The sequence below is a fragment of the Cupressus sempervirens genome, chromosome 5, assembly GCF_028749045.1.
Source record: "Cupressus sempervirens isolate cs-2001-9-10 chromosome 5, ASM2874904v1, whole genome shotgun sequence".
Taxonomy (NCBI): Eukaryota; Viridiplantae; Streptophyta; class Pinopsida; order Cupressales; family Cupressaceae; genus Cupressus; species Cupressus sempervirens.
The window spans coordinates 1,027,023,923-1,027,037,384 of record NC_143122.1 but is presented as its reverse complement, the minus strand read 5'-3'; the positions used below and the strand labels follow the sequence as shown (position 1 = coordinate 1,027,037,384).

The 13,462-nt window shown below is 33.8% G+C and overlaps 1 protein-coding gene across 1 annotated transcript; it reads left to right on the top strand.

The window, feature by feature from the left end:
- The first annotated feature begins 9,891 nt into the window (after nucleotides 1-9,891).
- On the top strand, nucleotides 9,892-13,074 carry LOC149559436 (L-type lectin-domain containing receptor kinase IX.1-like). Its single transcript, XM_089833337.1, has 2 exons — nucleotides 9,892-12,126; nucleotides 12,660-13,074. The coding sequence occupies exons 1-2, from the start codon at nucleotides 10,059-10,061 to the stop codon at nucleotides 12,686-12,688; spliced, it is 2,097 nt and encodes a 698-aa protein (XP_089689463.1). The 5' UTR covers nucleotides 9,892-10,058; the 3' UTR covers nucleotides 12,689-13,074.
- Nucleotides 13,075-13,462: the final 388 nt, after the last annotated feature.

Here is a 13,462-nt window from a genome sequence, read left to right as displayed (position 1 = left end):
TCTTAAGGGGAGGTCCTAAGAGATTGTCTTAAGGGGAGGTCCTAAGAGGTGGTCTTAAATGAGATATCCATGTTGAATTTAAATAAGAATAACAAAACATGTCTAATTTTGCATATCCAAGATAAATGATCCAATCTACAAAAATTTATAAAACAAATATTCTATCAATATTAAATGAAAGTATGAGAGCTATAAAGGCATAGCTCAACTAGAGCTCCACAAACAATGTATTGTTAGGATCCTCTGTACTTTTTATTATCTCTAAAAGTTTTTCATGTTCTTCAATAGGCAATTTCCACTTTTGATTTTCATGATGTCCTCTTCTTTGTATTGCTTCAAATTGTAATTTGGTTGCTATAACATGGTTACTGTAATGTAAAACCTTTCCTCCAGGCTTGTATTCAATAAATTCAATACCACTATCAATTACCCTTGTTTGTTGATAATATGTTCCTTCAATAACAACTAATCCAATTGGATATGACTGTTGATCAACATCTATAGTTCCTTCTAGCAACTTGTGTTTTTCTCTTGTGCATCTTAAAAGATAATAGTCCACATTTTTTGCATTATTTGGTAAGGCTTGAACTGCAAAAATATTTCTTGCATGTATATAAAAATATAGATAAATATAAATTAATTTCAAAATGAATATACATATTTATTAAGTTATATATATATGTATATATGCACACAAACCTGCCATAACTAAATCAGAAATGCACTCATAATCAGCTAAATATATGAGATCATGAATGTCAATGTCAATGTTAGCATCTTCAAAAGGAGGCTTTCTAACTATCTCCTTCAAATCCCAATGTGAAACATATCCATTCACAATATTTTCACATGCACTCACTAGATTGTCCTTAATGTAGTCATCACAAAAACATGTTTTCTCTGTTACTTTAATTACTGGAGGTTTATGGTTTCCTGTAGTCATCACTTGATGTAAACTTCTAATACTTGGAATTGTTTGACAATTGTAAGGATTAGATTGATCTATATCTATTACAAATACAAAAAATAATTGTCATATTTCAAAATAAATATTCAACTAAAAACTCAACTTGATTTGAAAAATACATTAAAAATAAATATAACTTAGTTCACCTTTCACCTCCCAAAAGTAACACTTATTGTATTCAATATCTCGAGTAGCAAAATGAACTTTGCACCATTCAACAATTTGATTTGCATTCTCTATCCTATTCCCTGTATGTACATACATTATGCATGTATATATAAATTTTAAAATATATGCTTCTAGAGTATTAAACATGCACATAAAAAATGCATATATTTACCTGCAAGTTCATCTTGTTGAAGTGCACATTTTATACATGCTCCTGCTCCATCATGCTCCCCTTTTCCATGTCCACTTTCAAAGAAATTCCATAAAAACCTAACATTGGTTCTAGCATGTTGTATTGCTAACCAATTAAATGCTTTTGCAGATTTGAATTGTCTTGTGAACATGAAACATGATAAGTATCTACAATTATTCATGTACATATATCAAATATAAATAGACATGTCCAAATAAATATAAGTTAAAATAAAGTTAAATAAATGTGTTACTTTTTGTATACTAACCTGCACATCCATCAAACCAAATCGAGTGCTCTAAAACATTTATTCCATGATTTTTGAGATCTTCAGAGAACATTGCAAAACAATGAGCCACATAACTCCTATCGTGAACTCTATCATCACTAATATAGAAATGAACCTCTTTGATGATGATGCGTTGATTTTCATCCATCTTTCTATTTGATCCACCTCAGATTGTGCATGTCTATAGGTCACTTGCACAAATATTGCAACTTGTTCAAAATGATAAGATTTTCCTTGAAGCTCTGTATGAGGTGCAAATGTATGATTCTCAAAAAAATCTACAACTGAAAGTATACAACCAGGTGCAAAACAATTTTTGGAATCACGAAACTGTTTAGCTTGCCATTGTGCACCATGACAATGTTGGATATGTGGACATATCAATGGATGAAACTTGGTCATGAACTCATCATAATGCAATTCACTCTCCTTCAATACATTTTTTTTGGATTCATCTCCTCTCTTATTTTGGTATGTCTCATATTCATATCTCATCCATGAAATTGGTGTGGATTCATTAATATTCTCAACTTGCATAATTTCAAAAAACTTGCGTAAATCTCCACAATCTTCACACTGATTTTTGATACATTGCACTTTGAATTCATCTGAATCTTCTAATTTATCACATAATATGGACCTCACAAATTTTGTTGTACTGCTAGGGATGACCAAATTAGGATCAATTATTGCCATAGCTTTTTTAAATGATTGCAAGTGTAGACCAAATTTAACATGATTTCTACAACAAGTTTCACACATCTTATTTATGCGTACAAAGGAAGGACGTAAACTCTCAAACATTTTTTGACATAATTTCACATTTGAAAATTCTTGTTTGAATGTTTGAAATAATTCACTTTGAGTTATATCTATGAAATGTTTTGGATGTTCAATTTTGGCCCCTATTTCTTGATCTTTAATTTGTATAGTATCATGCCTGTTGGAAGAAACACGAGAATGTGTGGTCCAAAATTTAATAACTTGTCTTTTTACATCTTCAAAAATCATGTCTTTTTGAGGAACTCTACAAATATTCACCCAGTTATTCTCAATGTTATCATCTAGCATATTTCTCCTCTTGATGTATCTCTGGACAGTTCTTCTAGATATATGTAGTACATCAGAAATTGTACGTACCTATTTTCTATGTGTCAATTTCCTACTAGATATAGTAGTCATCAATACTCTACGTGCATTACTCAAATCACCTCCTTGAGTTGTGTTGTCAATTTTTTTATAAGTATTTTGCAAATTTTCAACTATTATTTTATTAATATTATGCATATGGCTTTTCCTATTATCAACACCCAGCAACTCCAAAACAAGTCTCATATCTTTTCTCCTAAATAACTTGACAAATAATTGTGCCTATCCAAATATACTTTTATCCTTGAAATATTCATCCCACATGTTCTGACAATGCTTTCAGATAGTGTTATCATTTATCATAACTTTAGATGGAATTTGGTTAAAAAGTAGTTCTTCATCCAAATCCATCAAATTTTTTATGCCTTCTAATTTGTCTCTATCAATAGAACTGTCAATTACTTCCTCTTCATTACTTTCATTTTCTTCATGAATCTCATCCTGTTTAGGAATTTTAGTAGGTTGATTTTGATTATGTTTTGTATGACCTTTCATTTTGTCATCTCTTATTCTACCATATTTCCTTGATCTTTTCCTTTTACTACCCATTGAATACTTCAATCTAATGAAAGAAAAATAAATAAATTTAGATTTCACTAAATATCAGCTAATGGTTCAATATAGAATACATAAAAATAAAAATAAGTAGATGAGAAAAAAAGCACCTTCAAAATATTCGATCATTTGCAATATTGATTAAATCCGCAGAATAGTTGCTGAAAATTGCTTCAAAATTAATTGTCTTTTCAAAATCCTCTTCCAATTTTTGTTGTTCTATATATTTCTTTATTTTTAAAAAAAATAATTTATTTTTAATATCAAACAGTGATATTAACCGTTGGCAGTTTAATCAACCGATAGGGGTTTCGGCCAGAATAGTTTCAGTCAAAATAGTTATAGCCGAAATCATTTTGGCAGAAATAGTCTGTGTGGCATCTTATGTGGCAGCCAACCAAGCCAAAATTAGAACTTCTGTAAACATCTCAATTTGAAGGCCAATTTGGCCTACTAAATTGAAGTTTTTTTTAAAACAAAAAATGTACTTTTGTAGGTCTCGGAGTCACGATTATGATCATATAATTTTATTATTATTTTGATTATGGATAATATGTTATAATTTGAAAATATTACAAGTAGGTATCTTAAGATTCAGGAAGATGTTTATTCAAAAATAAGAAAAAAAATAGTAAATCATGTTAAAAACTTATTATTTTTTAATGTTGCGCTAGAGGAGAGAGTCTTCTTTAAGAATATGTAATTTTTTTTAAAAAATATGTAGATTTGATAGAAAAAGTTTGACAGGAGAAAAAACTGTCAATTTCTAATAACTTTAACTTTGACTAGTTATAACTTCAAAAATATTAGCTAAATTTCAATTTTTCTTTTTTGGTGCACTAGGTATACATGTCAACTCTAACATATTCCAAAATCAAACCAAAATATGAACATTTTCATATATTTGTTTGATGGGAAAAAAACTCTATATTTTTAGTATTTTTAAAAATGAAAAAATACACTTTAAAAATTCAAAAATAAATAAACTTTTCACTCTATTTAAAAAAAAAAAATTATAGACATAAACTTCATGCAATTTTACACATTTCATTAGTTTACATCATCTTCAAATTTTAAACACAAATACCAATTTTATGTTGTTAAAGTTGAAGAGTTTAAATTCTGATATCACTTTTCCTTTATAAAAGGTGACACAGGTTTGTGCTTTTACCCATAAACTTTTGGAGTTGTCAATTAAGTTTCATACATTGTGCTATGTTTTAATGAATATCAAACTTTAATATTGAAAATGATATAAAGTATTAAATAGTGGACATTGGAAATATTGTAGTTTGTTTTTCCATTGGTATGGCATAGGAAATCGTTGATCCAAGAAAGAAATCAATAGTATAAGAATGAAATTGTTGTAAAAGATCAAGGGCTATTAATAACTATCCAAAGTAGCTAAGGAGAATAATACAATCAAAGGTCCAAAATGTAAGTTAGTAAAGAATTTAATATGTGTATTTATTTAAGCAAATTGAAACAACATTGTTGTTGTTCAAGAATGTAAATAAACCCCTATCATGTTGGTCAATATGAATGACATATTTAAATCTATGTTGGTCAACTCCTTTTCTTATTGGTGTCAACCAAAACAAGTTTGAATTGGTTTTTATTTCAGCATCTTCTTCTCTATCTCTTTGCAATTATTTCCAGCACAAAGCAATAAATCATTTCAACTCACTTTGTGCCAACCTCACTTTGTGCAAATCTCCAATATCCTCTAACTAAAAGTAGTCTTCTAGCTCACCAATTCAATCAATCAAGTCTTTAGGATGTAAAAATCCATTTTATGCTTCATCTTCAACTAAAATCTAGATCTATCGAACTCACCAGCCCTATCTCCCATAGGTCTCTCCCTATGATCAATTTTGTCTTCACCACTAGATCTAACAACTTGAAAGACTTCAATAGCTTCCTCATAATCATCTTCAGTACCCACATTCCAAGGTACACCAACAATAGCTCTCATGATCTCATTCTTCATCAACTTCATCTAAGATTTGAAATCTAATCTAACCACCTCTAAAATCATAGTCTCCAGAGCACCATAGAGATCATCAATCTCCCTAGGGTCTAGTCTTCCTAGAGGCATCTTCCAAGATCTTTGCAAACCCCAAGAAATCAACCAGATCCACAATCTAGAAGAAACCTTAAGAAGAATCTAAACTTGTTCTTCCAAGCCTCCAAGCAACCTTCTTATTTCCCAAGCCCACACTTATCTACTAGCTCTACTCAAACTTCACTCCTCTCATCTACTCCATTTGCTCCATGTTGAATGAATAATGACTCTAGACTCCACAAGACCCTCTATCAATACTAAGCCAAGCCACAGGACATCCTAGCATATAATAGACATTAAATAAACACTCACATTAAATTCACCTGCAAGCCATAAGTTAGCTTGGCAACAAACATTAAATATAGGAAATAATAAAATACATAGGATAAGACCCAATTTTACAAAGCATAACTAACTCATATGACATGATAAGAGTAGGTGCATTTAGACATAGGTTTTTTTGAAAACAAATTGATACAAGTATGACAATGTGTTTCAATCATTGTTTTGTCACTGACCTCCACCCACCATGGTGGAGTAAGGTTTGGATTTGTAACCTTCTTCCTAAAATCAACTTTTTTGGTGGATAGTTCAGCATGGCAAAATTTTAACCTTAGACAATCTAAAAAGAAGGGGATTTTATATAACAAACTGTTATTATCTTTGCAAGGAAAAGGAGGAGAGAATTTTTCACCTATTCCTTGAATGCCAGTATGATGTATGGATATGGGTAAAGGTTTGGGAGAGATTTGGTCTAAACTAGGTTATAAAAGATAATATGGGTCAATTCGTGGAGAACTAGTGCTGTCCTTTCTATCACCCAAGATTGATCTTCCTATGGAAAATTGTTCCACCATATATTTGCTAGCATATATGGGAAGAAAGAAATAAAAAAATACTTAAGGAGAAGGAAAAATTGGTGGAGATAGTTTTTGAAATAATGGAGAAATTACTGAAGGAAAATATAAGGGTTGCCAAATGTAAAAAGCCAAAGGAAGAACCAAGTAGGCAAGAAGGACAAATTGCAGAAAAATGGGGTTGTCATGATGATTTTTTCCTTTTTGACAACTCAAAAATGTTAAGGAGATAGCAAATGAGATGGAAACCACCTACAATTACGCAATTTAAACTAAAATTTGATGGTGCTGCTAGAGGAGGTATTGGAGTGGTGGGTGGAGTGCTACAAGATAGGAAGGGTGATGTGCTATTAGTCTATGCTGGCAAGGTGGGAAATGGAAGTAATAATCTAGCTGAGGCAATGGATTTGTTCTGGGGGCTGATTAGTGAAATGCAACTTAAGGAAATAACAATAGAAGGGGACTCCAAATTAATCATTGATCTGGCTAATGAGGTGTCCCAACCAAGATGGAATATCTAGACTATAATTATGGGTATCAGACATATTTTAGATTGGATGGAAAGTGTCCACTTGCAGCACATCTATAAGGAAGGAAATAAGGTGGCCGACGTGGCAACTGCCATGGGGTTTAAATCTACAGCATTCATGTGCTGGAAAAATATGGAGAATCTTAACGAAGACATTAAGTCCTTGATAAGCAAGGAAAGTAGAGGGATTATCATGTAATAATGTTTATAATATTTAATGTTGGGGCCAAATTTGGCAAGAGTGAGTCAAAGTGTACTAAAATTAAGAAAGGTTTTAGGGAAATGAGGAGATGTGGCCATACAAACAGAAATATGAGTGAATGCAAATTAAGAGGAATGTCACTTCATCATTATGGTAACCCATCACAAAATTCAAATTTCTCCCCATTTAAAAGTACGAATGATATCATTTATCAGATTGTTAGAGGTTTTCGGGGTGTTAAAATTATGATACTATACAATCACGAATCCCATAATGAATTCACATGAGATTTTGAAGCTTATCAAGCACAGGACTGTAAAACTTTTTTGCCCATTGTTGAAAGACTTAGGGTTGATTGTAGGTATAGTGCTTTTGTAGACAAGGAGGTTCAAATATGCATCATTGAAGTGGGGGAACGAGAAATTGGTGGGATAGATATGGGTGGGGACTTTAATAGGCTGGAGCCCACAAAAATGGAGAACTTTAAAGATAGGATGGCCACCTAGTTTTTGTTGAAGGAGGGGGGCTTTTTTCCCTAAATGCAGTCGATGGTAGGGTATGACGAGAATTGTGCCCTACAGTTTGTTAATGGGTGGAATGATTGCAAGGTCATCATTAATGGAATCACTTTTCAAGTGAATGAGGAGGTGATAGCCATGGCTACTAGTTTTTCAATGAGAGGAAATAAATGGAAGAAGGTCACTAAAACTGCAAATGAGGCTAGTATGAACAACTTTTTTGTGGATGGTGAGGAACCAATGCACTATAGAGGAGGATTTAAGAGGGAAAATTTTATAGCTCCTCGAGAAAAATGGAGGGTAGGTTGGGTGTTTGCTACTACTATCATTTCCCTTTGTTGAATCATTTTAGGATTAGGGATTTTATTTCTATCCCATTTTTTCTGCTGCATTCTCTTGAAGATATGGTCAATGATATTAGGGAGAAGAGAAATAAAGGGCAAAACTTTACCATTATCCACCAAGGCCTTATCTTTCGCCTATACCAATTCCACCTTGCCCATTGTCCCCCTAGGGTGGCGGTGGTTGACAACCAGTGTCATTGTCAGAATTCACCCTTAAGCACCAGTACTGGAATAAAAATTCATACCTCATGACCCTCCCCTAGCCATGAAAATAAGAAAAAGAAAAAACTTGATATAGTTGGCGAACAAAAGGGTAGTAAAAAAGTTAAAATAGAAAAACCTATGGTGGTGGAAGACGACTCAAAGGAGGAGGCTAAGGGAAAGGCTGGGAGAAGGTCTAGGAGAATTGCCTAATCCTAGGCAAGGCACAAACAAAAATCCAACAGGTTCAGGGTTGAGGAGGTTGAAGAAGAGAGCACAGAAAATAATGAAGAAGAAGGGGAGGAGGAGGATTCCAAAGGAGAAGAAGGAAAGGAGGAGGTAGAAAAAAGTGTTAACTTGGCGGGCAATTTTGTTGACAATGCCCAGTTGTATGCTGATAATACTCAAGTGTCAGCTGGTAATGCTGCAACCACGAAGACTACCTATATTTCTGCCAGCTTTACCCTGTATCCCATTACCTTATGTGAGGATAGCAACAAAGTGGACACTTCCCCCATCATTATCTCCTCCCCAGCCAAATAAAAACTTAAGGTTTTTACTAACCCAAGGGTTTTGTAAGATGATAACTAGGCGTAGAATGCTAAAGAGGAAGCTAAAAAGGTGGAAGTAGATAATAAGGAAGAGACCGAGGAGCAATTGGAGGCATATGCCAAATTGGAAAAGAGGGTTAAAACTTTAGAAGAAGAGTTCTTCCCCTTCTCTAAATTTTCCCTTAAGGTCACCCACACTGCTGTAACTACCCTCCAACTGCTGGCTCAAGAGAAGGAGGACGCTGGAATGGATATGGAGGATCATAAGCTCCTCTTTAAATTTCTTGTTGATGACTGGGCTTGGATTTTGCTGGTTGCGAAGGGAAAGGAGAAAACTGTTAATTAAGTTTTTTAGATTTTGGGGATCCTCGGATCCAAGTTTTTATGTTTATATATTGTTTCTGGTTTTGCTGGTTTTCAGTTGTTGCTCAGACTTGGGTTGGCATGGTTATCTCAACAGTTTTTATGATGAACTCTCGTAGTTTGATAGACTTATTAGACTGCTACTATAGTTTAGATGATTTTGTTCATAGTATTATGCTGGTTGGTAACATGCATAAGTTTTACTGGGGTTAAGTAGAACTTTAGTTTAATTTGTGAAGGTACTCAGTTGGTCTCTGCCGGTAATGTGCCAGTTACCAGCTTTTTGGTTGTAAGGGCCGACCCCCTTGTTTTTGGTCGCTTTTTATTTCAAAAACAAATTCACAATCTTCATTACTTTATATAATTTATAAAGCTAGATATTTCTTGGGCATCTAACAAAACATAAGATTTCAATGACAGTGTTCAAAAGTGTATTTTTGCAAATTTTCAAAACTTCTAATTATCAATCTTGATCTACATTTATAATAATATGATTGAATTTTGTTCTTAAATTTCTTTTAACCAATGTCACTATCTTTAACAAACTTTGGTATTTAATATGTAGTCTAATTTTTTTTTTATCGGTGAGATTTGATAGGATTTCATAAGGGAAAAGTTATCTAAATTTTCGCGACATTAAGAAACCTTCAACCGTACAGATGTTTCTCCACCCTTTTTTAATTTTTAGAGACTTGACCATGAAAAATTGAATAACCCAAGCAAAGGGAGGGACCGACCAACCATATCTGTAATTTTGTATTAAATCAAGTGGCAAATAATCACTGCTGAACCCGACAAATGTAAGTGTGCTCCAGATTTCGGCACTATGCACACAGTAAAAGTAAAACGAAATCTTGCTTCACGAAAAGTCGAAATCAATCTTTTCATCTCATATTCAAATAGAGAGTCGGTATGTTAATTTCTTGCCCGATCGGAACGACTGGGTTTTAGTTTTGATGGAAGTCGCTTTATTCATTCACTTGTACAGAAATATAGTTGAGCTCTTATTGTTTATTTTATGTAACTCTTCATTGGCAAACATATGGTTCCCATAGTTTTAAAAAAAAATTGTTGTCTCCCTTAATCAATTCCCAGAAATCCGGTTAGATGGCTACGTCTAAGTTTGCCCAAATTATTGGTGTGCTTTGTGTTCTGTGTGCAATGGATACTCCTGCTATCCCCATTTTTATGCCCCAGTCAGCAGGTGTGAACTTCAGTTTTAATGAATCCACTAGATGCAATACAAGCAACATTCTCTGCGTAGGTGACGCATCAATATCTGAGCATAATATTCATCTCACAAACAATTCAAATGTCCATTATAAATTCGGTAATGAAACAATGGGCAGGGTTATTTACAACCAGACCATTCAGCTGTCTTCTCTTGCTAGTTTCACGACATACATCCAGTTTGTTATGAAATATTATAAAGGGAGCCCTTATGATGGACCTGGTGGAATTGCTTTCTTCATGGCTTCAAAAGAAGTTGCATTAATTGATACCACAAATGGTTGGTCGGGTCTTCCGGGAAATAAATCTGACCTGTCACCTAAGACATTTGGTGTGGAATTTTATTGTTTCTATCACAACTCTTGCAAAATCTTCACTGACGCTGCTGACTTTCTTCCTAATCGGGATTTCAATCGCACCAAGTCGACTCTACCAATGAACAATGGTGCTTTGTGGCATGCCCGAATAGAATACAATGATACTATAAAGTATCTACAAATATTCCTCTCAAATACCTCCAGTAAATCCCTATCTCAAAGAGATCGTGTTTTGGCGTTTGTTTTTGATCTCTCTAAATATCTTGCAGATAATCTTGTAGTAGGGATTTCCGCTTCTACTCGAGACCTTAATCAGACCCACACAGTCGTTGATTGGAGCTTCAATACAAAAACGCAAATGAGAAATTCTTCCATGAGTTTCAATAGAATGACGAAAACCAAAATGTCTTCCACGAAAATAATAGTTGTGGTAACTGTGGGGGCATTTTTTTGTTTAATAGGGGCAGGTGTTATTTGGAATTTGTTTGTGATTGCAAATAAGAAGAGGAGATTTGGAAGTAGCAGAAGACAACCATGTGAAGAAAGCGAGAATGAGCTCGACATGATTGTAGACCAAGGCCCTTGCAGATATAAGCTAGAAGAACTTAAGGCTGGAACTAACAATTTCTGCGAAACTCTAAAGCTCGGGCAAGGAGGATTTGGAGATGTGTACAAAGCTATTTTAGAAGAAACCAATTCAGTGGTAGCTGTCAAGCGCATCTCAGAAAGGTCAAGACAAGGTATAAAAGAATTCATGTCTGAAGTAAGCATTGTTAGTCGAGTAAGGCATCGAAACCTTGTTCAGCTGTTCGGATGGTGCCGTGAGAAAGGTCAATTGTTCTTGGTGTACGAATACATGCCCAATGGAAGTCTGGATAAGCACCTTTTCGGCAAAGGTGATTCTCCGCTGCTGCAGTGGTGTCACAGATACAGAATAGCTTTGGAGATAGCTTGCGGACTTTTGTATCTCCATGAAGAATGGGATCAATGTATCGTACACAGGGATGTAAAATCTAGCAATGTTATGCTCGACGCCAATTTTAGTGCAAAACTTGGGGACTTTGGTTTGGCACGCCTGCTAGAGCACAATCGTCAATCTCAGACCACAATAGTTGCTGGAACATTTGGTTACCTCGCTCCCGAGTGTGTAATCACAGGAAGAACAAGCCCTCAATCTGATGTGTATAGTTTTGGGGCCGTGGCCTTGGAGATTGCCACAGGAAGGAGAGCAGTAGATGTGAGCTTGCAAGAGCATAATATGAGGCTGGTGGAGTGGGTGTGGGATCTTTATGGCCAAGGCGAAATTCTGGAAGCAGCAGATGTAAAGTTAGATGGGGATTTTGACAAGGGAGAAATGGAACAATTGATAGGGATAGGATTGTGGTGCTCTCATCCAAATCCAGCTGAAAGACCCAAAATGATTCAAGTGGTGAAGTTGCTGAAATTGGAAGCTCAAGTTCCTCGACTTCCACGGAAATTACCTGTACCGACATATGCTGCGATTCAAGGAGGAAAATTTCCAGTGGCTTCATCATATATAGATGGTTCTTCTCAGACATTCACACATGTTGCTTCAACCTCTTCTCCTCCAACAACATCTTCAGCTTCCGTAGCAGCGGGTTCCTCAGGTACTTATACAAGAGATCTTTCCTCCTCAAATTCAAGCACACTTCCTATTGTTCTGCACTTTCAAGAGGAAGAATAGTTACAATATCTCTATAAGTACTCCTGATCTTTCTCAAACACTTACCTTGGACATGAATTCTATGCTGTAATTTTAAATATATTGCTGCCATTATGTCTCAATCAGTTATATTATATGTTTAGTGTCTCGTCCATAATTTTCTACTCTGCCTTATACAGGCCAACAAATGGCATGTGAATAGACGTATTTCATTAAATGTTTTGTACAGTAACTTGTTTATCAAAGTTAATATTATGGGTGTTTTCCAATCAGTTCTTGGATGATACTCTGTGCTTCTACTTTTCCTCAATAATCAGATTTTGTCCATTGAATAAATATGGTTGGGTGATTCAGTGGTTCATTGGATAGTACTGGAAGTTAGATTAAATTTAATGATCTCGAATTAGATTTCTTAAATCTCTCAATAATTTAATAATGGTTGCAATCATAATCAAATGGAGTGTGAATCGCTTCCAGGGATGAATATTTTCCACAGAGCAAAGTAGAGGCTTCGCCGTCATTGCTGAAATTCTTAACGTGTCCATGCCATTATGTGCATGGTAACTGACTTCTGAAAAAATCTTATTAATTCAAAGTTCAGGGGATTTTCTTTTTCATATACCGAAGATTTCTTCAAACTTCCAACAGATTATCGATGTCGGTATTTGCAGAAAGGAAAGATAAGCGCGCTTTAGAACTATTAGGTATTTTCAATTTTGTTTTTTCTTTGGGCATATAACTTCCAAATTATTTATTATAATTATACATTTACAGAGATTGTTGTATGTTTATAAGAAACAAATGAAGCTATTGTATTTGTTATTTGTTTACACTCTTTTATTGTAATATATATTTTTAAGATGGGAAATCAAATACTTCCTTTTCTCTAAAACTGCAAAGTCCTATTTACTAGTATGATTTAAAAACGAAAGTTTTTCATTTTTTTCATTTTTAGTATTTGTATATACTATTGCAATGAGTTTTATTAATTCTTATTAACATAAACTATATCAATCAATTGTAATTAAAAAAATTATTTTTTATTTTTTATAATTTCTTTATAAAGTATAAAAGTATATATTTTTTTTAATATTAGAAATAAGAGTTTCAGAACTAAAATAAACACCAGAGTATATTTTTGAAGTTATTAACAAAATTATTTATCTTCATGTTCATTGACTAGAAAACATAAGGTCTTATACAAGTTTTTAAGAAACACACTTATGAAACATACTTAACTCGTTAATTTAGACTCTCATTTTAAAAAAAAATTCCCATAT